Source organism: Ovis aries, chromosome 1, assembly GCF_016772045.2.
Source record: "Ovis aries strain OAR_USU_Benz2616 breed Rambouillet chromosome 1, ARS-UI_Ramb_v3.0, whole genome shotgun sequence".
In the NCBI taxonomy this organism is placed as follows: Eukaryota; Metazoa; Chordata; class Mammalia; order Artiodactyla; family Bovidae; genus Ovis; species Ovis aries.
The window spans coordinates 66,395,174-66,422,182 of record NC_056054.1 but is presented as its reverse complement, the minus strand read 5'-3'; the positions used below and the strand labels follow the sequence as shown (position 1 = coordinate 66,422,182).

The 27,009-nt window shown below is 40.8% G+C and overlaps 1 protein-coding gene across 1 annotated transcript; it reads left to right on the top strand.

The window, feature by feature from the left end:
* The first annotated feature begins 1,364 nt into the window (after window positions 1–1,364).
* Window positions 1,365–27,009, top strand: LOC105614852 (guanylate-binding protein 2-like). The gene is given in 12 exon segments (XM_027971855.3): window positions 1,365–1,471; window positions 6,814–7,022; window positions 7,546–7,673; window positions 8,559–8,668; window positions 15,293–15,489; window positions 15,834–16,076; window positions 18,609–18,716; window positions 18,719–18,888; window positions 20,282–20,494; window positions 22,807–22,909; window positions 23,679–23,872; window positions 24,826–27,009. Coding segments are annotated over 11 exon segments (1,770 nt in total). The 5' UTR covers window positions 1,365–1,471; window positions 6,814–6,832; the 3' UTR covers window positions 24,940–27,009.

Genomic DNA, 27,009 nt, shown 5'->3' with positions numbered 1-27,009 from the left:
TCTTCCTAATACTTTTCAAACCGTCTCCAAACAAGAAAAAAACAGCATTATTTTAATTGATCCAATGGATCTTTCTCTCATTTTTCTTTTAGCAATCTCTAAGATGTTTTCTAATTATAAAATTTAAAGGTTCCAGCTGAGAAGTCATGTCATGCTCTCTCACTAGCATAGATCTTGCAATTCTTTTGTAGCCTTCAGTTCAGTTAAGTCACTCAGCTGTGTCTGACTCTTTGCAACCCCATGAATCGCAGCATGCCAGGCCTCCCTGTCCATCACCAACTCCTGGAGTTCACTCAGACTCATGTCCATCGAGTCAGTGATGCCATCCAGCCATCTCATCCTCTGTCGTCCCCTTCTCCTCCTGTCACCAATCCTTCCCAGCATCAGAGTCAACTCTTCGCATGAGGTGGCCAAAGTACTGGAGTTTCAGCTTTAGCATCATTCCTTCCAAAGAAATCCCAGGGCTGATCTCATTCAGAATGGATGGGTTGGATCTCCTTGCAGTCCAAGAGACTCTCAAGAGTCTTCTCCAACACCACAGTTCAAAAGCATCAATTCTTCGGTGCTCAGCTTTCTTCACAGTCCAACTCTCACATCCATACATGACTACTGGAAAACCATAGCCTTGACTAGACGGACCTCAGTTAGCAAAGTAATGTCTCTGCTTTTGAATATGCTATCTAGGTTGGTCATAACTTTTCTTCCAAGGAGTAAGCGTCTTTTAATTTCATGGCTGCAATCACCATCTGCAGTGATTTTGGAGCCCCAAAAATAAAGTCTGACACTGTTTCCACTGTTTCCCCATCTATTTCCCACGAAGTGATGGGACTGGATGCCAAGATCTTTGTTTCCTGAATGTTGAGCTTTAGGCCAACTTTTTCACTCTCCTCTTTCACTTTCGTCAAGAGGCTTTTAGTTCCTCTTCACATTCTGCCATAAGGGTGGTGTCATCTGCATATGTGAGGTTATTGATATTTCTCCTGGCAATCTTGATTCTAGCTTGTGTTTCTTCCAGTCCAGCGTTTCTCATGATGTACTCTGCATAGAAGTTAACTAAGCAGGGTGACAATATACAGCCTTGACGTACTCCTTTTCCTATTTGGAAGCAGTCTGTTGTTCCATGTCCAGTTCTAACTGTTGCTTCCTGACCTGCATACAGATTTCTCAAGAGGCAGGTCAGGTGGTCTGGTATTCCCATCTCTTTCAGAATTTTCCACAGTAGCCTTAGATTCTACTTTCAGTTTCAGTGCTATTTCTTTGCAGACATTGCCTGACAGTTTTGCTTTCTTGTCATTGGCTGTCTGAGGAAAATCTGAGAAGCCCCAGGAGACTGGAGGGATAAAGCAAAGCCCAAATTGCCAGTGAGAGAGAAAAGTGAAACCAAACTCAGAAGAAACACGAAGAGAACAAGCTCTTCTAACCTTCCAGTTGAGGCAGCTTTCTGCTCATCTCTACAGAATCTCTCCACCGGGTAAGACTGAGGCTGGGTGGGAAGAGATTTATGGGAGGCAGCACGCTTTCTCTAAAGCAATCATACTAAGACAGGCTGTGCAGAGCCTGATCTGTCATGAGTTCAGATGAAAGTCTGAGGTTGGGCAGCAGGGTGTCCTCTAGGTGCCCACTGCTGAGCTCTGTGTTGGGTTAGGTTCCAGCAGAGGCAGAGTCTAAACTGAGAGCCAGGAATGCATCAAGATTCTTTCTTGATACTTTATTAAAGTGTTTTTATTTTTGACAAAACCCACTAAGTAAAGCTCGGAGTTCACGTCTGTCTTTATTGAAAACTTTCCAAGTGCTAGAACTTAGGGTCTACAAAAAAAGGCTACAGGTTATTGTTATTTGGGAGCTTATAAAATCTTTGTGCAGCCACTTTTTCTGGTCAGTAACTGATTGATCCTCATTTTATGAAAGTGCTATGTCTCATGTTAAAACCAGACAATCTTCTTGCCAGCAGTCCTTGTGGGCCACTGTTGTAAGAGGAAATGAGTACAGTACTATCATAGGGAAAAAAAAAAAGAAAAGCTTTTTATTTTAGCCATCCCTAGAGAAATGGGAAGCCAGGTAGGTGGCAAGACTGGCATCATGTAAGATTCCAGTCTTTAGCCAGAAGTCAGAAGTAAGCAACTATAATAGAAGCAATCATGCTTTCTTGTAGGATAAGAATAAAAACCAGCATCCCTTAGTCTGTCTTTGTTGATATCTCAAAAAGTTAATAAAAGTTTTATCGTGATCACTTCCAGTTACAGGGATTGAGACATTGAAGTTAACAAGGTAAGTAGGGCATTACTAAAAGAAAACTTCAACTTCTCTTAATGCTATAAAATTATCAAATCATCAAGTCCTGGTTAAAGAGGTCATGACTAAAACCATGCAAATAAATACTTTATATAGAACAGAGTTCAGAGAGGAAACATGATCATTTATAAGATCATGTTTCATAAGAGTAGCTTCATTACCTGAGGTAATTGAAAGCAATATGCCAGTTGATATATACGGAGATAATAAAGAATCAATCTTCAAACACAAGGAGGCCAAAATTTGGTAACATGATTGAGTGAAATATAGAGTGTTAACAAAAATTTCAGAAACTATGACCTGATTAAAATGAAAGTCAAGTAGCTCAGTTGTGTCCGACTCTTTGTGACCCCGTGGACTATAGCCCACCAGGCTCCTCCGTCCATAGGATTCTCCAGGCAAGAATACTGGAGTGGGTTGCCATTTCCTTCTCCAGGGGATCTTTCTGACCCAGGGTTCGAACACAGGTCACCTGCATTGCAGGCAAACGATTTAACCTCTGAGCCACCAGGGAAAAAGTGTTTTATTCAAGGTTTATTAGGACTGCAGCCTGGGAGACAAGTTCAAGAAGCACTTAAAAACTTGTGTTCCTCTTGACTACAAAATAGAAAAAGTTTATAAAGGTCAAAACTAAGACCAGTTACTTAAAATTGTGTGTTACGGATTATAATTAAGGCAAAAAGTAAGGACCTGAATTGGTTGCTGAATTGAGTTTAAGTTGGTTTAAATCACTGAAATGGTTTTAAAGTTCCACAGGGTGGGGGCACGAGGGAACCCTGAACCATAAAGTTGCAGGTAGCAGATGTTGTCCCAAATACAGCTGATGGTGTCCTTAGGTGTGATACAGGTCAGAGAAAATTCAAGCTTTTCATGGAGCTAGGATATGCCTTAGACTAAATTCTTAATGGCACTCAACTCTAGTTTTGTATGTCTGAACTATGATTACTCCATTGTAATTTCAATTTGTCATGAAGAGTGAAATTCAGATTAGAGGTATCAGTCTTGGGCGAAAACACATGAATTCAGATGCAGACCAACGGTTAAGAAGCAGTGAGTCACTAGACAGGGTGGACTGTGGCCTCTCAGGAGTGCCTGTCCCTGAGAGGAGGAGGCCACTGGGCACCCTGAGTCTCAGTCTGATCCAGAACTTGCCCAGGAACAGACTTGGGAGAAACCAGGTCCAAGACTGGGTTAGGATGGCATGTGTTTCACATTCTATAAATGTTTGGCACAATATTCCCCAGATGCAGGCTGCCTGTTACATATGCCTGAGGTGAGACAGCTCAGGGTGTCCTGTCCAAAGATCAAAATTTGAAGGTGAAAAGCTTTGACAGGAATTTTGTAATGAAGTCAGGAGATGTGAGACACAAGGAAAAAAATCTCCATGTTATGGAAATGGGATACAAGCTGAGCCAGTGGAAATGCAGTCTGGTATACCCTTCTTCTGGAAAAGAATTTGGCAATAAGCAACAAAAGTATACACTCTTGCCTTTTGACAGAGCAACCTCATTCCCCAGCATCTATTCTGAAGAAACAGCTGGAACAATATGAAAGCAGGGTTATTCACTGCAGCACTGTAATTGAAAAACACTAGAAGCAATCTAAGTGCCCACACACAGGAGTGGTTAAGTAAACTGTGGTATATACATTTAATGGAGTAGACACCCATCCAAAAGAATGAGCAAGCTTTCTATGAAGTGATATAGAGTGATTTCCATATATTTGTAAAATGTGATCTTTCTTATTAAAAATGTGAATAGGAAAATATATCTGATTTATGGAAAGAATATCTAGGAAGTATCAACCAGAAACTAATGAGATTGGTTTATTCTCAGAGAATGGGTGATTATGAGGTAGTAAGAATAGAAATCCCATGGGCAGAGGAACCTGGTGGGCTACATGGGGTCGCACAGAGTCGGACACTACTGAGCTTTCAAGAATAGAAGGGTGGAACAGGAATGGAGTGGTCAGATGAAGAAAAAGTGACATTTCTCTGAGTATACCTTTTTGGAGAGCTCTGACTCTCACAACTACAAAATGTTTCACATACTCAAAAAATAATCCCATACTAAAATTAACCAAGATGTGAAATAAGGGAAAATGTTAGTCATTCAGTCATGTCCGACTCTTTGCAACCTTATGGACTGCAGCTTGCCAGACTCCTCTGTCCATGGAATTCTCCAAGCAAGAATACTGGAGTGGGTAGCCATTTCTTTCTCTGGGGGATCTTCCCAACCCAGGGACTGAACCCAGGTCTCTCGCATGGCAGGTGGATTCTGAGCTACCACAGAAGCCCAACCAAGATGTGGGGGAGTCCTCAGTGAAGCTCAAATAGTAACAAATGAAACTGACTGTGTTACAAATGAATAAACTAAAAGCTCAAGTGGATGAGGAAGGAAAGAACTAATCTAAAAATTTCAGAATACAGTGTTTTGACTATATATATTAGGTTAAAGACAAAAACAACTGTGTTTTAATAATGCACTTTAATTAGTAAATCTATTTATCACCAAGATATGGATTAGCAACTTTGAAACTACTTTATACATATACTAGAACTGAGCACATAAGCAAATTTATGATAATAAGAGCTGTGGCTTTCATAGAGTATGGAGTTGAAAGGTAAAGCTTGAGTAATTTCTGTTGTGTTGAACTGCAATAGGAAACAGTACATAACATAGGGAGTCCAGCCTGGCACTCTGTGACAACCTAGAGGGGTGGGATGGTGGGGTGAGAGCAAGGGTCAAGAGGGAGGGGATATGTATGTGCTTATGAATGATTCATGCTGTTATATAGCAGAAACCAACACAACATTGTAAGCAATTATCCTCCAATTCAAAACATCAGCAGGAAATTAAGGCGGTATACAGAAAGGCAGAAATAAATATAGATGTATCTGCATGTGCTAGTATTCATACATGTATTTCTGAATTTGGCCCATGAGGGGACCTAGAAATAAGGTCACATCTAGTGTTATATCCTGGCATCAAAATTCTGTTATCCAAAGAAGGAATCAGGGCTTCTGGGAGAAATGGCCAAATCTAGAGCTGACTCAGGCAAAGTACAAGAAGGACCAGGAATACCTTGTGATACCACAAAGTAAAAAAGTGCTTAGAATATGACGGAAGCATGGCCAAACGACCCAGGAGCCAGGTTGAAGAAGCTCTCAAAGAACAAATCTGGGGCAAATTAAGCAATAAATAAATAGTAATTTGTTTGTCACTCCATTGTGTCTGACCTTTTGTGACCCCGTGGACTATAGCCCACCAGGTTCCTCTGTCCATGGGATTTTCCAGGCAAGAATACCGGTGTACGTTACCATTTCCTTCTCCCAGATCTTTCCGACCGAGCGTTTGAACCTGCTTTTCCTTCTTGGCAGGCGGATTCTTTACTTCTGAGCCACAAGGGAATAATAGCAAAGTACTAAACCCCACAGAATAAAACAAAATGAATATCTATGAGTCTATACTGATACAACTAAATAATTAAATGAGGAAATAAAATAGAGAAGAAGGGATAGCTTGTTTGAAGTATACAAACTCAGATAATGTTGAAGAAATGGTGAAGTACAAATGACCTACAGTCAAGCACCACAATAATAACTATTATAGGCAAGAATCAGTATTAGTGGATGTTAAAATCAGCACTGAAAAAACGATATGAAACTTTGAAGAGAATATATCTGCGGTCTCAAAAATATCTCCCCCCATGTTAACTTTTTTAATTACAAGGAGGTAACTGTAACTTTACAGTGGAGAAATCTGGCAGACAACCCCTAAACCAAGTGAGCAGAGTTAACATCCCAGCACCAGAGTGTGTTCTACAGACATTATGAAACCTTTGACAGGATACACCGAGACTGGCAGAACATCACAACCACGGCATTCTTGTCATAAAAAGGAAAAACAACCTCAATCTAATTATGAGGAACCATAAGAACTCAAACAGAGGGATATTTTGCAAAATGACAGGGCAGTCCTCTTCTAAAATGACAATGTCATGAAAGACAAAATAAAGATGAAGAACTGCCAATGATGAGAGAAGACTAAGCAAGGGTAGTGAGTGAAGGCGACAAAGGATCCTGAATTGCATCCTGGATCAGAAACGGACGCTAGGAGCAAACGGAAAGCTAGGACAAAAACAACCAGGCAAAAGGAAAGCTGGTGACATGGGGGAAGTGTGTAGCTTAGTTAATAGTATTGTTTCAATACAAAAGTCCTGTTTCAATCATTGTCTGTGGTTACATAAGATATTAATAATAGGGTAGCTGGGGAAATGGCACATGGAAGTGCTCTGTGTCCAATGTATGATTTTGTGTAAGGGTAAGCTCCTTCAAAATAAAGTTATTTTTAAAGGGAACCCGTGGACTAGTCTATAGGACAAGCTTAAAGGGCCATTGGGCTTTTTAAAACACATAAGGAAAAAAGTTCAAGGAGAAAACCAAATTTTGGTCCTAACTGTAAAGTTCTCACTCAGCTCACTGACTAAATGTTGGTTTCCATGCCATCTTTTCCCTTGAAGATCAGGGAACACCCTGGACATGGCCTCAGAGATCCACATGCCAGCCCCAAAGTGCCTCATTGAGAACACCAATGGGCATCTGCTGGCTAATCCAGAAGCTCTGAAGATCCTGTCTGCCATCAGGCAGCCTGTTGTGGTGGTGGCTATCGTGGGCCCCTACCGCACAGGCAAGTCCTACCTGATGAACAAGCTGGCCGGGAAGAAAAAGGGTGAGTGACAAGGGCAGAGCCCAGCCAAGTCCCTTCTGTCCACCCACACTCCCAGCGTGCAGCATGGTAATGTGAGGAGAGGAAGTGAGAGACCAGGGAGGGATATTGAAAGCTAATTTTCATTTTAGGGATGGGCTTCTAACATTCATTCTGTGCTGGAGGATAAGAGTCGACTCTTTCTTCCCACTTTGCCTTACCTTCCTCTTTAAAGTATAAACGTGTCTTTCTGAAAGGAGTACAGTAGTTATAAATAAAACTAACGTAGATAATAATAAACAATAAAACATTTACTAAAATGTATGTGGATTAACATCAAGCTTATTGTGATCTCTAAGGTAATACAAAAATTTCAGTTTGTACTGAATGTTCTAAATTCTTTCTTTTTCTCATAATTAAGATCAATATTGATTATGCTTTCATTTATTTCTTTAAACCTTGACTTTATTTTTAATGTCTCAATTTCCAGATCCAATCCACCTGCTATTAAAAATCCATCCTCTCTTTTCCCCATGCCCCCTTGCAGGCTTCTCTCTGAGCTCCACGGTGCAGTCTCACACGAAGGGCATCTGGATGTGGTGTGTGCCTCATCCCAAGAAGCCAAACCATACTCTGGTTCTGCTTGATACTGAGGGTCTGGGGGATGTGGAGAAGGTAAAGAAATAAATCTTCTGATCCTGTTTATGTCAAATCAGTAGCCCTTCTTGCACTCGCACTTCCCACCCTTTGCATTGTGCTTCAAATATATACTATTAATGTATTATATTCTTCTTTTATTTTCTTTAATTTATTTATTTACTTGTTTGTGCTCAAGATTTGACCTCAAATACAAACTGAAGCAATCCAAAGTGAGCTTTATGTGAATTGTTGCATATCTTGGCCACACATATAAGCATTGAGAGTGGTCAGTAAGGCCCACTGACATTTTTGTAACCCATAAAATAATGACTAATGACTTCTTAAGTCATTTTCCTTCATATTGTGGAAAACATTCTAATAAAGCTACTGAAGGTACATCTAAACCTAACTAGAAAGTTTACAAACATGTCTGACTTGTCAGAGTGGGAATCCAGAAAGATGGTGGAAATAGTGTTATCCACAGCTGTACGATTAGTGAGACAAGCAGAATATGAGACCTGATAACAACAGCTTTGTTCATAAAGGATCATGCATCACTACTCTTAGAAGTCTTAGAAAACTCTTGTTAAAGGGCTACATTTTAACTACTGTTTAAAAGGGGCTTCATCATGACATGTCATGGGAATAGAAGATCATACTCTCAGTTCAGGAGAGAGGTTTGAATTCTATTACCTGATCAAGTGCTTATTTGCTTTACACTCTCGTATACAGTTATATAAAGTCTTATTTAAACTTCACTACATCATTGATTTTTTTTTAATCATGTACAGATGGATAAAACTTTGCATAGGGGAATGGTTAATGTGTTTCCAAATAGAGACAGCTGGGTCAGAGTCTGTCCATCTGAACTGGAATCACGTGCTCTTAGTTACTTGGCGTGGCTTCTCCAATGACTTCTAGGGAGACAACCAGAATGACGCCTGGATCTTTGTCCTGGCGGTTCTCCTGAGCAGCACCTTTGTGTACAACAGCATAGGAACCATCAATCAGCAGGCCATGAACCAACTACAGTATCCTTTCTGTGGACTAGACAACATGAAATCTAGAAAAGAACAGCTTCATTTTATCACCAATTACAGTGGTGGTCCACTGCAGAAGAATTCAGGAGTCTCCTTCTTAATGAATCCCATTATGCTTATGCTCACCATCCCTGTTTACCTCAATCACCACCCGAAGCCCAAGCCTTTCTTTTCACACATCATCTTCAGACACTTAGCTGCACAAGGTTCTGTGTGCCTTTTATCCGAGTTAATATTTTTGGGTCACAATCTCCTCAGGAGCTTCCTGTGTGTAATCTGAAGCTGACCCCAGTCCATAGATAGCATGTATACGTGGGTGTGCAAAGTCAATTCAGTTGTGTCTGATTGTGACCCTATGGACTGTAGCCCACCAGGCTCGTTGGTCGAAGGGATTCTCCAGGCAAGAATTCTGGAGTGGATTGCCATGCTCTTCTCCCGAGGATTTTACTAACCCTGGGATCACACCCATGTCTCTTAAGTCTTCTGCATTATAGGAGGGTTCTTTACCACTGGTACCACCTGGGAAGCTCACCCAGACAGTAAGGAGAGATAAATGAGGATGGCAGATCACTTGAGATTGGCAGGTGGCAGGTTTAATAAGCAAGGGAATTTACTTAGGTATGCTTTCTTAGGTGACTGGAAGACTAACAGATTTCCACACCCACCTGCCAAATTTTAAAGGTCTCTATAGATGCCTAAATTGAACCTGGTGAGTACACAGTCCAGATGATCCTAGCACCACATTACTATCTCAAGGAGGCTGTGGCCTCGTGCAGCTTCCAGCATGGGGAAGGTAAGTGCGGTGCACATTCCAAAGACGGAGAAGAGAGTGAGCATACTTCAGTTGCCTGGGTCCACCTCAGGGGACAAAACTGCAGTCATATTTGATCACCTGCCCCTACAAATATCCATTGCCAAACCCTCGGTATCCTCTAAAACTCATGTTCTCATTCAGCTTCTTCTTGGCCCTTAAGTGTGGTAGTTCTTTGATTCTTGAGCTTCTATTCTTCTTTTCTTAGTCCCTAGGGCATCTCATCCACCCTTGGACTTTCACTAGCACCTTTATGTCAGTTACCATGACATGTGTATAAGCAATCATGACCACCAACCACTCTCAGGTACAAAATTGTGTATCTAGTTGATTACAAGCCTCCATTTAGATGTGTAAGAAACATCTCAAACTTGACATGCAAAAACAACACAAAAGTCTTAAATATTTAAGTGACTATAATGAATTGAATATTGTCATGCTTCTGACACTATTAAAGTAGAAATATATGGGGGATTCTTCTTTTAAAAAACCAATATATTTTAATTGGAGGATAATTACTTTACAATGTTGTGACGGTTTTTGCCATACATTAACATTAATCAGCCATGGTTACACATGTGTCCCCCTATCCTGAACCCCCCTTCCCTCTTCCCTCTCCACCCCACCCCTCCAGGTTATCCCAGAGCACTGGCTTTGGTTGTCCTGCTTTTTGCATCGAATTGCACTGGCCATCTATTTTACCTATAGCAATATACACATTTCAATGCTATTCTCTCAAATCATCCCACCCTGGCCTTCTCCCACACACTCCAAAAGTCTGTTCTTTACATCTGTTTCTCTTTTGCTGCCCTCTATATATGATCATCATTACTGTCTTTCTAAATTCCATATATACGCATTAATATACAGTATTTGTGTTTCTCTTTCTGACTACTTCACTCTGTACAATAGGCTCCAGTTTTATTCAGCTAATTAGAACTGACTCAAATGTGTTCCTTTTTATAGCTGAGTAATATTCCATTGAGTATATGTACCGCACCTTCCTTATCCATTTGTCTGCCAATGAACATCTAGGTTGCTTCCATGTCCTAGTTAGTGTAAATAGTGCTGCAGTGAACACTGGGGTACATGTGTCTCTTTCAATTTGGGTTTCTTTGGGGTGTTTGCCCAGCAGTGAGATTGATGGGTCGTATGGCACTTCTATTCCCAGTTTTTTAAGGAAACTCCATACTGTTCTCCATAGTGGCTGTCCCAGTTTGCATTCCCACCAACAGTGTAAAATGGTTCTCTTTTCTCCATACCCTCTCTAGCATTTATTGTTTGTGGACATTTTGATGAAGGCCATTCTGACTGGAATGAGATGATACCTCACTGTGGTTTTGATTTGCATTTGTCTAATAATGAGTGGACGTGGGGTGGCTCCTCCTGGCCGCCACCCCTGGCCTGGGGCGTGGGGTTGCTCCTCTTGGCCACTGCCCTGTACCTCGGGTGCGGGGAGGCTCCTCTCAGCCGTGCCTGTGCCATCGCAGCCTAGCATTCTCAGCCGCTGCCCTGTACCTCGGGCGCGGAGTGACTCCTCTTGGACGTTCCTGTGCCATCGCAGCCTGGCACTCTCGGCCGCTGCCCGTGACCACGGACGTGGGGTAGCTCCTCTCGGCCGCGCTTATTGCGTTGGTCGCAGCCGCCTTGAATGGCCTTGGAATGCGGAATGAAGCAGGGCAAAGACTAATAGAGTTTTGCCAAGAAAATGCACTGGTCATAACAAACACCCTCTTCCAACAACACAAGAGAAGACTCTAGACATGAACATCACCAGATGGTCAACACTGAAATCAGATTGATTATATTCTTTGAAGCCAAAGATGGAGAAGCTTTATACTGTCAACAAAAACAAGACCAGGAGCTGACTGTGGCTCAGATCATGAACTCCTTATTACCAAATTCAGACTTAAATTGAAGAAAGTAGAGAAAACCACTAGACCATTCAGGTTTGATGTAAATCAAATCCCTTATGATTATAAGTGGAAGTGAGAAATAGATTTAAGGGCCTAGATCTGATAGAGAGAGTGCCTGATGAACTATGGACGGAGGTTCGTGACATTGTACAGGAGACAGGGATCAAGACCATCCCCATGGAAAAGAAATGCAAAAAGCAAAATGGCTGTCTGGGGAGGACTTACAAATAGCTGTGAAAAGAAGAGAAGCGAAAAGCAAAGGAGAAAAGAAAGGATATAAGCATCTGAATGCAGAGTTCCAAAGAATAGCAAGAAGAGATAAGCAAGCCTTCCTCAGCAATCAGTGCAAAGAAATAGAGGAAAAGAACAGAATGGGAAAGGCTAGAGATCTCGTCAAGAAAATTAGAGATACCAAGGGACTATTTCATGCAAAGATGGGCTCGATAAAGGACAGAAATGGTATGGACCTAACATAAGCAGACGATATTAAGAAGAGGTGGCAAGCATACACAGAAGAACTGTACAAAAAAGATTTTCATGACCCGGATAATCACGATGATGTGATCACTCATCTAGAGCCAGACATCCTAAAATGTGAAGTCAAGTGGGCCTTAGAAAGCATCACTACGAACAAAGCCAGTGGAGGTGATGAAATTCCAGTTGAGCTGTTTCAAATCCTGAAAGATGATGCTGTGAAAGTGCTGCACTCAATACGCCAGCAAATTTGGAAAACTCAGCAGTGGCCACAGGACTGGAAAAGGTCAGTTTTCATTCCAATCCCAAAGAAAGGCAATGCCAAAGAAGGCTCAAACTACTGCACAAATGCACTCATTTCACATGCTAGTAAAGTAATGCTTAAAATTTCCAAGCCAGGCTTCAGCAATACGTGAACCGTGAACTTCCTGATGTTCAAGCTGGTTTTAGAAAAGGCAGAGGAACCAGAGATCAAATTGCCGACATCCACTGGATCATGGAAAAAGCAAGAGAGTTCCAGAAAAACATCTATTTCTGCTTTATTGACTATACCAAAGCCTTTGACTGTGTGGATCACAAGAAACTGTGGAAAATTCTGAAAGAGATGGGAATACCAGACCACCTGACTTGCCTCTTGAGAAATCTGTATGCAGGTCAGGAAGCAACAGTTAGAACTGGACATGGAACAACAGACTGGTACCAAATAGGAAAAGGAGTGCATCAAGGCTGTATATTGTCACCCTGCTTATTTAACTTCTATGCAGAGTACATCATGCGAAAGGCTGGACTGGAAGAAACACAAGCTGAAATCAAGATTGCCGGGAGAAATATCAATCACCTCAGATATGCAGATGATACCACCCTTATGGCAGAACGGGAAGAGGAACTGGAAAGCTTCTTGATGAAAGTGAAAGAGGAGAGTGAAGAAATTAGCTTAAACCTCAACATTCAGAAAACGAAGATCATGGCATCTGGTCCCATCGCTTCATGGGAAATAGATGGGGAAACAGTGGAAACAGTGCCAGACTTTATTTATTGGGCTCCAAAATCACTGCAGATGGTGACTGCAGCCATGAAATTAAAAGACGCTTACTCCTTGAAAGAAAAGTTATGAGCAACCTAGATAGCATGTTCAAAAGCAGAGACATTATTTTGCCAGCTAGGCTCCATCTAGTCAAGGTTATGGTTTTTCCTGTGGTCATGTATGGATGTGAGAGTTGGACTGTGAAGAAGGCTGAGCACCGAAGAATTGATGCTTTTGAACTGTGTTGTTGGAGAAGACTCTTGAGAGTGCCTTGGACTGCAAGAAGATCCAACCAGTCCATTCTCAAGGAGATCAGCCCTGAGATTTCTTTGGAAGGAATGATGCTAAAGCTGAAACTCCAGTCCTTTGGCCACCTCATGTGAAGAGTTGACTCATTGGAAAAGACTCTGATGCCTGGAAGGATTGGGGGCAGGAGGAGAAGGGGAGAACAGAGAATGAGATGGCTGGATGGCATCACTGACTCGATGGACGTGAGTCTGAGTGAACTCCGGGAGTTGGTGATGGACAGGCCTGGCGTGCTGCGATTCATGGGGTGGCAGAGAGTCAGACACGACTGAGCGACTGAACTGAACCGAACTGAATAATGAGTGATGTTGAGCATCTTTTCATGTCTTTATTAACCATCTGTTATGTCTTCTTTGGAGAAATCTGTTTAATTCTTTTGCCTACTTTTTGATTGAATTGTTTGCTTTTCGGTATTGAACTGCATGAACTTCTTGAATATTTTGGAGATTAAATCTTTGTCAGTTGTTTTATTTGCTATTATTTTTCCCATTCTGAAGGCTGTCTTTTAACCTTGTTTATTGTTTCCTTGGTTGTGCAAAAGCTTTTAAGTTTAAATAAGTCCCATTTGTTTATTTTTGGTTTCATTTCCATTACTCTGGGAGGTAGGTCAGAGAATCTTGCTGTGATTTATGTCATCAAGTGTTCTTTCTATGTTTTCCTCTAAGAGTTTTATCGTTTCTGTTCTTACACTTATATCTTTAATCCATTTCAAGTTTATTTTTATGTATGGTGTTAGAAAGTGTTCTAGTTTCATTCTTTTACATGTGGTTGACCAGTTTTCCCAGCACTTAAACAGACTGTCTTTTCTCCATTGTATATTTTTGCTTCCTTTGTCAAAGATAAGGTGTCCATATGTGTGTGGAATTATCTCTGGAAAAGTCTTAAATTTTTGACCAAAAGCACTCCAACATCACAGTAAATTTCCATAGCACTCATAGAGATTTTTGGATCAAAAGCTTAGTATTCACCCTAGACAAATCCTTTATATTCTACAAACTATTGCTCACAGTCTGGTCAGCTCCCCTGTCATAGGTATTTGCCCAGGCTGGCTAATTCCCACCACTTCTCCAATGGTAATTTCAGTTTAAGCTTCCATCTTCTAGCCTCCAGGTTATCTTCTTAACTGCCTAACCTTCTCTTTCTCTTCTCTCTTGCCTCTCATAGGTACAGCACCTGCCAGTTTTCGTTTTAAAAACAAACATCAGGTCATATTCCCCTCTCAATTTAAAGCTTCTCAGTGGCTTCCCATTAAATTTAGAATAAAATTCAAACACTCTCTATGGCCTACAGTGCCTACATATTCTGAACCTTAGCTATTCCAGGACTTCTGCCCTAGCCACGCTGGCCTCCCTGCTGTATGTTAGACACACTCAATGGTTTCCCCTCTGAGGTTTTGCAGGAGCTATTTCCTCACTGGTGCATTAGTACATGGCAGCCTCTCTCGGTTCATTTAGATTTCTGCACAATGATCACCTCAGAAGGAATTTACCTAAACCACCACTTAAACCAGCACCATGCACAGATACACACAGTTATTTTCTAAAGTTTAGCTGAGGTTCATTCTTCTTCAAGGCAACTATTATCAATATCTCAGGTTTATTATATTCTTGTTTACTTGTTTATCATCTGTCCCCCTCACCAGAATGTGTGTGTGTGTGTGTGTGTGTGTGTGTGTGTGTTAGTCATTCAGTCATGTCCGACTCTTTATGACCCCATAGACTACAGCCAGCCAGGCTCCTCTGGCCATGGAATTCTCCAGGCAAGAATACTGGAGTGGGTTGCCATTCCATTCTCCAGGGAATCTTCCTAACCCGGGAATCGTACCTGGGTTCCTGCAGTGCAGGCAGATTCTTTACCTTCTGAGCCACCAGGGAAGCCCTCACTAGAATGGAGATGGTAGCATTTTCTCATTCATTGCAATGTTATTTGTCCCTAGGACAATTCCTGGTGTATAGTAATTGCTCAGTAAGTGTTTGTGGAATGAATGAGCTAATTAAGAAAAATTAGTTTAGATAAGCTTTGGGAACAGTATAGCATAAAAGGTGCTACTCCTTTTCTGCAGTTTTCCTATGCTAGCATCCCAGCTATGTGACAGAGCTGACACATCGAATCAGGGCAAAATCGTCACCTGATGAACATGAGGTCCAAGACTCAGCCAACTTTGTGAGCTTTTTTCCAGACTTCGTGTGGACTCTGAGAGATTTCTCCCTGCAGCTGGAAGTGGATGGACAACCCATCACTGCTGATGAGTACCTGGCAAATTCACTGAAGCTAAAGAAAGGTTACTGGGACTCATGTTTGGCAAACAAATAAAAGACAAAACAGTATCAGAATGACCATTTCAATGCAGATGCTGATAATTATAATTTTTAAACTTTGTTATCCTGGCTGTTCTATTAGAGGAAATGAAATGTTTCTTAGATAAATCAGTGCAATCTAATTTTAAGTTACTTCCTTCTTGGAGAAGGAAAGAAATTTCATTTCTCTACCCCTTTAAATATTGGGTCTGATCCATGATTAGTTAACCTTTACCTCTTTATATAGGATTTGTGAAAATTGCAAAGTTGAAGGGTATATATTTGAAGTAGCCGGAAGCTCTAAAACCTCTGATTTTCTTTCCTCTAGGAAATGATAAAAAAACTAAAAACTTTAATGAACCTCGGTTATGTATCCGAAAGTTCTTCCCAGAGAAAAAGTGCTTCATCTTTGATCACCCTGCTTATAGGAAGTATCTCATCCACCTGGATCAGCTACAAGAGGAAGATTTGAACCCTGAATTCAGAGAACAAGTTGCAGACTTCTGCTTCTACATCCTCAGCCATTCCAAGGCCAAGACTCTCTCAGGCGGTATCACAGTCAATGGGCCTCGTGAGTCCCTCTTACTCTCTTTCCTTACCTGGACGTTCCTACTGCCCATTATAGACAACAGAAGTGGGAGGCATGAGGATTACTTCTGACAAATGCAGAGTCTAATGATGCCAAGGAAAACCACCACAAGGGTCACACTGTGAATTTTACATATGAACTAAAACTATTTCTGGTATTATCTAGCATTCACAGGAGTCGGATGAATAAAGAAAAAGAACTAGAATCTTAATTCTCCATCAACTTCTCAACTCCATTTTTATGAGATTTCCTTCCAGGAGAGGTGTATTATTGACAAAGTCAGGAAAAGGCAAATATTCCATGTATGTGAGGCTTTGCTTCTCACCTTAACACAATTCTCTTGTTAATCAATGCAAAAATGTGTGATTAGGCACTCTGATTAGGAGTGCCTGCCAAGTACCAACCACTGGGCATAATCCTCATTCCAACATGATGGGAACAAAAGGTACTTAAGCAATTTATGTAACCCTAAGGGTTAAACACGGATAAGTACAGGGAACCATACCTGAAAGGACCTGCAGGTGACTTCAAGGAGGTTAAAGACTGAGCCCAGTGAAAAGATTTTGAGGAATGAAAGGCAAAGAGGTAAAGATATGTAATTTATGTTTCATACAGTCCTTCAGAATGTTTTAGATAATGTGCTAGAGGGATGTACATGAAGCAACAAGAAGATGAATGGTACTGCAATATTTTATAATAAATGGGGACTATGTAGGGTAAGGTAGTGGCAATAGAGACTGTCAAAATTAGCAGAATCCTCACATATTTTGAATATCAAATCCATAGGTTTTGATGATGGAAGGCATGTGGGTGTGTGGAAGAAATGATATGGCAGTGTTAAGATTGACTCCAGGATTCTGAGCTTAAGCGACTACTTGAACAGATGTTATTTACTAAAAGAAAAATCAGGAGGAGAAATAGTTTTCCAGAATGGATGAAATTGTTTAGATCTGGAGTATTTACTATTGATTTCCTTCCTGCCAATGCAGGAGACTTAAGAGACCTGAGTTCAACCACTGGGTTGGGAAGATCTCCTGGTGGAGGAAATGGCAACCCACACCACTATTCTTGCCTAGAGAATCCCATGGACAGAGGACTCTGGCAGGCTACAGTCCATAGGGTCACAAAAAGTCAGACATGACTGAAGTGACTTAGCACACGTTCATATAAGTGATATCATATGATATTTGTCTTTCACTGTTTGATTATTTCATTTAGTATGATAATCTCTAGGCCCATTTATGTTGCTGCAAATCACATTATTTCATTTCTATGGCTGGGTAACATTCCATTGTATATATGTACCATATCTTCTTTATCCATTCACTGTTGATGGACATTTGGTTGCTTCTATGTCTTGACTGGGGCTTCCTTGGTGGCTCAGTGGTAAAGAATCCACCTGCAATGTGGGAGACCTAGGTTTGATCCCTGGGTCAGGAAGATCGCCCTGGAGGAGGGTACGGCAACCCACTCCAGTATTCATGTCTGGAGAATCCCATGGACAGAGGGGTCTTGTGGGCTATGATCCATACGGTCACAGAGTCAGACATGACTAAAGAGACTGAGCATGCACACATGTCCTGACTATTATGAATAGTGCTGCTATTATTATTGGTGTGCACACATCTTTTCATATAGTCGTTTTCTCTGTATATATGCCCAAGATTAGGATTTCAGGGTCATAAGAGGACTCTATTTTTCATTTTTTAGGGAACCTCCATAATGTTCTCCATAGTGACTGCATCAATTTACATTCCCACCAACAGTGTAGGAGGGTCCCCTTTTCTTCACACCCTCTCCAGGATTTGCTATTTGTAGGCCTTTGAGCAATGGCATCTGACCAGTATGAGGTCATAGCTTAGTGTAGCCAAAAACTAGTAGTTGTAGGGCCACAAACCACTCTAGTTTCCCAAGGCTGGGATTTCCTAGTATGTAAGACTTTCAGAGTTAAAACCAGAATTCTCTGGCAGACTTGGATGAATTGATCACACTGCATGGAGCTCTGATGAAAGAATATCTAGGAAGACTCTCTTATTTAGGCCAGACCCAGAACTAGTGAGATGCATCACATATACACTTACCTTTACGCACACATGTGCTTGTGAACATTAAAATCTCTCCTTGACCTTTATATGACTTAGAATTGAGAAAGGAAGGGGAACTCATTAAGAAAAAGAAAGGGAGATTCAGGAAGGCTAAGAAAAGATTAAGACTTACCATCTTGTCTGCAAAATATCCTTACTCTAACCCATTTATTCCAATAGCTTTCATTTGGGTGAAGGAAGAAGGAGGAAAGGGAAGCTTTAAACTATTCTGACCTAGAGGGTAACAAAATATCCCATTACAATTCTTAAAATTTCTTAAAACTACTGTTTGTAACACTTGAAAAGCATAAAAAGTGCACGATCAGTTGACTCAGAATGATTAAATTTGCATGCTCAGGACTAAACTAACACAGCTTGTTCCTCTGTCTCACCAACTCTTAGTCACTGTTTTTTAAATTCCCTTTCATAGGTCTAGAGAGCCTGGTGCTGACCTATGTCAATTCCATCAGCAGTGGGGATCTGCCCTGCATGGAGAGTGCAGTCCTGGCCTTGGCTGAGATCGAGAACTTGGCTGCAGTGCAAAGGCCATTGCCCACTATGACGAGCAGATGGGCCAGAAGCTGAAGTTGCCCACGGAAAACCTCCAGGAACTGCTAGACCTGCACTCGGCCACTGAGAAAGAGGCCATTGAAGTCTTCATGAAGCACTCTTTCAAGGATGTGGACCAAGTGTTTCAGAAAAAATTAGGGGTATGTTTGCTATTTTGGTTAATGAGAGGAAGAAAAATCTGAGCCTTTCTCTTTTTTGTTTTTAATTGGAAGATAATTGCTTTACAATATTGTATTGGTTTCTTCCATACAACAATGTGAATACGCCTCTCTTGCTATAAGCAGTCCTCCCAGAGGATAGCAGCCCTCAGTTATATGTACTCATTTGCACTCTTTACTAAAAGAACAGACTGTTCTTAGCCTTAGTCCTGGAGACTGTGGTACCAGGACCAACTATGGTTATTAAAAATATCCTTATCTATTAATTTCTACCCTATAGATGCCATATTTTAATCAAACAAGTAAACTGTAACACCGTATTTACATAAGATTATTTAAATTTATTTTTTTATTTGAAGTTAGTCAAAGACACAGTGGTTTCATATTCCCTGCTAATAATATAGGAGAATTTGCTTCTTTGTGAAAACCCTAAAAACTTATTTTGCTTAATGTAAAGCAACAATAAATATTCAGAACGACAAGAACGAGAAATCAATCATTAGCATGCTATTTGAGGACTCAAGTCTGAGTTCTTCCAAATTAAGGAGGATTGTTGTATGACAAATTATCATTTGACAGATGACAATTCCTTCCCCAACTTGTAGGGCAGACTTTTACAAATCATACCTTCCTGCTTTCAAAGGTTCTGATGAAACTAAATAGTGAAAGTCAGCAGGCTATGGATGTCTTTCTAGATGAAAGAAACATGAAAAATTCTCTTCTATAATTGAATGTAGGTAAAAATGCTGTTCTGTAGGCTTTCTCCATGCAGACATTAACTGCAGTACAATCTCCATTACCTTCATTAGCCTTTTATTGAGAAAATATGCAAAAGTACTATTACTTTAAAGAACATACCACTAATCATTGACCCTTTTGAGCACTTACAGAGAAGTCACTGGGCTTAACACTTTGTACCGCTCATATAATCCTGACAGGGAATCTATGAGATAGATATAATTTCCTGTGTTTTACCAACAAAGAAATCTCATTTCATGAAGGTTGAGGGTCACTAAGTCACAAATTGGTGGAACCAGGAACTTCTTGCAGGCCTGTCATAAGGACAATAGTGTGGTAAACTATTAGGAACTTAAAAAGAGAAGTTTCAAATGGAGCAGTGTTTATGCTTTGAGAATCATTCTCTGAAGCTAAAAAACTACAGGGGAAAAAGCTTCAGATAAACACAAAGAGAAGTAGATGCATTTTTTAAACCAGCGTTCTATTTAAGAGTTTTCTAGAATCTCCCAACATGGTGAGGGGTGTGTTATATTTATGTGCCACATTCTCTGCAGGAGAAACCTTTCCCAGTAATCCACGTTGGTTCACATCCTCATCCTGGCTCACGGTGCCATTTGTGCTATTTTTCACCTCACAGGACAAGCTACAAGCAAAGCTAGATGACTTTTGTAAACAGAACATGAAAGCGTCCTCAGATTACTGCATGGTTTTAATTCAGGACAGTTTTCATCCTCTATATGAAGATGTGAAGCAGGGAACATTTTCTAAACCAGGATGTTATTATATATTTATTAAGAAGATGAATGAGCTGAAGGATAAGTACCACCAGGTCCCCAGAAAGGGGGTACAGGTAAACTACATACTGATCACCTTTTCTGGGGCCTCGCTGAAGTGACTCTTTCAAACTACAGTGGGAACAACAAAAATGCAATGGGTCAATGGTGCCTGTGGCTTTCATTGACAATTCACTGGTTTATTCAATAGGACCGGCTACCATGAGATGAATACCAGATTCATCCCATGGTAGTGCTTCTTGGAAGCACAGATGGGAGCCCTCAAAAACTTTTACAGAATTTATTTAATAATTTAGTCATTCTATCATCCAACAATTCTACTCAGGCCTAACAATATGTTTATAACTGGGATTGCTGCTGCTGCTGCTGCTAAGCCGCTTCAGTCGTGTCCGACTCTGTGCGACCCCATAGAAAGCAGCCCACCAGGCTCCCCCGTCCCTGGGATTCTCCAGGCAAGAACACTGGAGTGGGTTGCCATTTCCTTCTCCAGTGCATGAAAGTGAAAAGTGAAAGTGAAGTCGCTCAATTGTGTCCGACTGTTTGCGACCCCATGAGCTGCAGCCTATCAGGCTCCTCTGTCCATGGGATTTTCCAGGCAAGAGTACTGGAGTGGGGTGCCGTTGCCTTCTCTGGTAACTGGGATTAGTGCAGTTTAAAAACAAGCAAGTTCTTTCAAAGTATTCATCAGCAATCAACAAAGTATAGCTTACAGCAAATCTAATAATAATAACAGTTCACATATAGACCTTATTTTGTGTTAGGAAACAAATGGGCTTAACTCATGCTATCCTCACTAGAACACTGTGAAGTACATGGTATCAATGTCCTCATTTTATAAATAAGAAAACTGAGGGAAGTAAAATAACTCACCCAAGATGTACAGGTAGTAAGTGGTACAGCTGAAATGGACACACTAAAGGAAACTCTGGGCTCATAAGTATGCTTCTGTGCCAGTATACTCAGGTTATATCAGTTAGAATTAGGTTTGGGCACATATTATTTAAAAACAAAACAAGAGTGTCTTAAAAACACAAAAGTTTCTTTATCTCTTATATACAAGAAGTAAGGCAGAGGGGTCCAGGCTGCTATGACAATTGCACAATCATGCTGTTCCCAGACTCTCCTGTTCTGCTCCAGCACCTTAGCATCCATCCTCCATCTTCCAGGTCAATTCATGGTGTAAGATGGCTGTTGGAGTTTCACCCATTCCTTCTGTATTACAGATAGGAAGAAAGGGGGGAAACAGAAGAGTGAAAGGTCTCTGGGTCAACTCTCTTTAAGGTGATCTGCAAAAAGCCCAATATAACACCATTGTATAAGTGGTATGAGCCAAATTTTAATCATATGGCCACCTCCAGCTACCAGGGAGATTGACTAAAAAAATGCAGTGTTTTATCATGGCCCATGATGTGCCCTGATGGGGAAAAAAAAAAATAGGTTCTATTACTAAGAACAAAGGGGAGAAAAATATTAGAGTGACTCTAGAAGCTGCGATCCCAGCAACAAAAATAGCCCTGAAGAAAAATAAAGTAGGGTGCAGGCCTAGGAGAGGAAGGGAACATGGTCCTATTTTATATGTAGGATTTTAGAGAGGGCCTCTCTGGTGAGATGCTGTTTCAACAGTCTTCAGGGAAGTCGGGAAGTAAGCCAAGCGAGCATCTAGAAGAAGATAACTTCAAACAACAGAAAATCCTAGAAGGATGAAATGGTTTCTGTCCAACAAATGTGGCAAGAGGGCAATGAGCAACGAAAGAGGTGGCAGGAGGTGAGGTCAGAGAGATGCTCAAGGGCAGAGGCTAACCAGGTAGTATCCTGGAGGGCCCTGAGAGTAGTTTCAGTCTTACTTGAAAAGAGCTGGAAAATCAGCAGAGGATTTGGCGCATCAGAGTGAAGTGATCTTTCTTAAAGTGACACGATGCTAGCTGCTCTCAGGAAATCAGACTGTAGGGGAGCAAGAGTAGAAGGCAGTAGGGAGACCAATTATGAAGCCAATACCATGGTCCAGGCAAGAAGAGATACTATCCTGGACCAGTGTGTTTGGGAGAAATAGGTTGCAACTGATGGGCTCTTGCTGATTTTATTTTGAATCCAAAGTAAATACCATTAGCTGATGTAAAGAACAGCCATAAGGTTTGTAATCCATACAGTTAGAAGTTCAGCTTTACTGATTACATTTCAAACATTGGGGTGACTGAGTCAAGGCAAATTTGAGGGTGGATCTAGAGTTGGGTTTTAAGCCAGTTTGAAATAGTATTCATTAATAAATTCTAAAGTGGGTAAAATGAAATTGAATTGAAACATGTACTGCTAGGTTTTCCTTTAACCCATAATCTCTATTTCCTAATTCGAACTTGGTCTGCCTCAATAGACAGGAGAGACACTGAGGAAATATTTGGATTCCAAAGAGGGTGTGGTTGATGCACTTCTACAGACTGATCAGTCCCTGACAGAAAAGGAAAAAGAGATTGAAGGTAAGAATAGCTGAAAACACTCTGCTGCTGCTAAGTCGCTTCAGTCGTGTCCTACTTGCGCAACCCATAGACGGCAGCCCACCAGGCTCCCCAGTCCCTGGGATTCTCCAGGCAAGAACATTGGAGTTGGTTGCCATTTCCTTCTCCAATGCATGAAAGTGAAATGTGAAAGTGAAGTCGCTCAGTCGTGTCTGACTTTTTGAGACCCCATGGACTGCAGCCTACCAGGCTCCTCCGTCCATGGGATTTTCCAGGCAAGAGTACTGGAGTGGGGTGCCATTGCCTTCTCCGTGAAAACACTCTAGATAGTTAGAAAGCCCCAGAAATGTTAATGTTAGCTACATTGGTCCACCTGAAATATTACTACAGTGCAAAAAATAGCAAGTATATTTCATATTTTTAAAGGATTCTTTACTTAACCAATATTTATGTTAATCTGTCTTCTGATTTGTTCTTGTTGTTTAGTTGCTAATTTGTGTCCAACTCTCTTGCAACCCCGTGGACTATAGCCTGCCAGGCTCCTCTGCCCATGGCATTCTCCAGGCAAGAACACTGGAGTGGGTGGCCATGCCCTCCTCCAGGGGATCTCCACCAAGGTTTCAAACTCACATCTCCTGCTTTGGCAGTCAGATTCTGACTGTTCAGTGCAAAAATAAACACAAGAGGCTTTCCTCATGAGATAAGCAAACAAGTAAAAAGGGTGAAAGCAGAAATAAAGCTATAAAAATAAATTGATTCTCATATCTCTCTGCTTATTTTTCTTCTTAAGTGGAACGCATGAAGTCTGAAGCTGCCGAAGCTGCAAACAAAATGTTAGAGGAAATGCAAAAGAAGAATGAACAGATGATGCAAGAAAAAGAAGCGAGTTATCAGGAACATGTGAGGCAACTGACTGAGAAGATGGAAAAGGAGAGGCCCCAGTTAATAGCAGACCAAGAGAGGGTTCTAGCCCTTAAACTTCAGGTATTCAACTGCAGCATCTCCATTCTATCTTCCACTGTGCTGAATCAAAAGTTCTTAGAAGTTAGAGCATTATATCAGTTTAAGGACTGTTCTAGCCCAAACACTAGTAGACATTTCATTTCCTTACTGCTTCTACCCCTAACCATCTCTGGTTATTGCAGTCTATCTTGTTGTTTAGTCGTTAAGTGGTGCCCGACCCCTTTCAGACCCCATGGACTGTAGCCTACCAGACTCCTCTGTCCATGGGATTTTCCAGACAAGAATACTGGAGTGGGTTGCCATTTCCTTCTCCAGGGGATCTTCCCGACTCAGGTCTCCTGCATTTCAGGCAGATTCTCTACCATCTGAGCCACCAGGAGATTCAATGTCATACCATGAACCACATACCCAGGCTACCAGTTTCTTCCTGATCTCTGGGCTGTTCTCCAACTCTATGCCGAGTAGGGATGTCTACCCTGTAACAGAGCATGGACCAGTGTAGGCTTTCTCTCAACTTATTTCTGTTATCTCTGCTCCAAAATTTGGCGACTCGTACTAAATTCCCTGATCAAACACCTCTTGTGATTCTGTATTTTGTAGTAACCTTCCTATGGTGTCCCTTCATCTTCCTTGCCTTCTTAGATATATATTTGGGAGTTTGTGTGATATAGAGCTGAGATAGAAAAAGACAGTTTTTCTTTAAAGACTGTTGTTTCAGGTTGAAGGAGGTAAAAATTTAATTCTAGGGGTCACTAATATTTTAGAAACCATAAGAGAAGAATATTTCTGAAGCTAAATAAATCCCAGAAAAATTTTGATAGTAGACTCAAGAAAGAGGGATATAATGAAAATTAAAGGAGGAAAAGATTTCAACAAGAAGTTTCATAACCCATGAGGGATTAATATAGGTATAATTTAGTAAATGTGGGAAATGTTTTAAGTTGTGTGTGTTCAGTCTCCACTTTCCCTTTTAGGAACAGGAACGACTTCTCCAGGAGGGGTTCCAAAAGGAGAGCATGAAACTTCATGTTGAGATTGTATACCTCAAGAAGAAACAGGAAGAACCACTACCATGTAATATTCTCTAAGGACCATAATTTCCTAACCAGTTTCTATCTGTTAAGAACGAGCGCATGAGCAACTTCAAAATGTCAAACAATTGCCACTAAACTTGATGTCATAAGATGCATTTTCATTGAGGCTTAAAGTTTGCAAAGATGAAATAAAATGTGAAGGTAGTATTTAACCATAGAAGAATTCAATTTATGATTAAATATAGTATAAATGACAAGAATGATACACTAGAACCTGTGTTTGAAATCATGCATATTGACTCTAGAGAGACTTTTAGTTGTGTAATTGGGATACATTTACATCCAATTTGGAGATATCAGAGGTGTTCTATTCAGTGTAGACTGTTTCCCCACACATAAACCACCCCTCTAAATATCCTCAGCCCCATGGTCTTACTCAAGGATTTACTTTTGTACTGGGATCGAGTTGGAGTGTTGTGTACACAGGAAAAGTCTGATGAGAGTGTTCAAAGTCATGGAGCACAGTTAAGCATTACTCCTGCTAAGCAGTCACTAGTCACATGACAGCTTCCAATAAGAGAGACCTGGAACAATTAACTTCAGGGTGCAGACAGTGTTCAGTTCTCCATTGGGTGGAGGCTGCATTGCTGTGGTCACTGATGGGATTCCTGAACACTGGTAGGGGAATTACTAGCACCTGTGTGAAATGGATATATGAGTGGATGTTCAACGTTCTTTGTCTAGAGAATCCCTCTAGATAACTACTGCCCCGTTTCTAGGCCATACAACGTCTATTTTATTCTTCTTTTTCTAGTTCCCCTCACCCACAGTTCCAAGAACAACTTCTACAATCACAAAAAGGAAACTTTAGCCCAAAATTCCTTTCTATTCCCTTGAGAATCATAACCATAATTCTTCAAAACTTTACCTAACTCCATTTTTCTTTCTTCCTGTTTGCTATGACATCACAGCCTGGGAGCCACTCAAGGCAAATGTCTAGTGTGGAAGGACAAGAAACAAGAAAAAGAAAAATAATTCATTAATACAAAAGATATTAATCTACCACAATTGTCTTAGGACATGTATCACTTAAGGTTCTCACTGCAACTAACAGTATCTTCTCAGTAACTTAAAAGGAAAATGATTTTTAAGCCTAGTAGGTACCAGACAGATTCTCCAAGATGTTAAGTGAATCAGACTCTACTGATCTTTCACCAAGAATAATACCAACCACATGGGAAGGCATCTCAAGAGAAAACAGCACATCCATTATCATCTGGTACAGTGATCTCCAGATCACATGTCAGATGCTCTATCAATGTCAGGTCTAAGTATTGGATGCTTCCACCTTTATATCTGAAGTAAATAAATCCCCCAAGAAAAGTTGCATTGAGGGTTGCTATGTCTCCATCTTGGGCTTCCCTAATGACTCAGCTGGTAAAGAATTCAGCTGCAATGCAGAACACCTGGGTTCAATCCCTAGGTTGGGAAGGTCCCTTGGAGAAGGGAATGTCTGCCCACTCCAGTATTCTTGCCTGGAAAATCCTATACAGTCCTTGGGGTCAAGGATATGGCAACTCACTCCAGTATTCTTGCCTGGAAAATCCTAAGGACGGAGGAGCCTGGCAGTCTACAGTTCATGGGGTGACAAAGAGTTGGACATGACTGAGTGACTTCACTTTACTTCATGTCTCCATCTCAATCTCACAAAAGTGTATCTTCCTGGCAGAATACAAATCACATGCCTCCCATTGGAGATCTGGAAATGAGAGTTGTCTATCTTCCACTTTGGAAATTACAGTCTCATAATGAGAGCCATTTCCACCCACATTAGTGTCAACTGATTATTCTAGGTAGATTTCTGGAGATAAACCTTATGTTAGAAATAGTGATAATAACCCAATAGTATTATCATGTACATCACATACAATGTGATTAAATTTTTTTCTTTACCATGATCTCAATATTCTTTTTAACTTTTCCTCTGTTGTTTTGTACCTAATGCCTTATATTTCACATACAAATCCCACTTGGTTGTATTATATGTATTATTCTTTGTAGACATTACTGTATTTAATTTGCTAATATTTTGTTGAGAAATTTTGCATCTTTATTCCTGAGAAA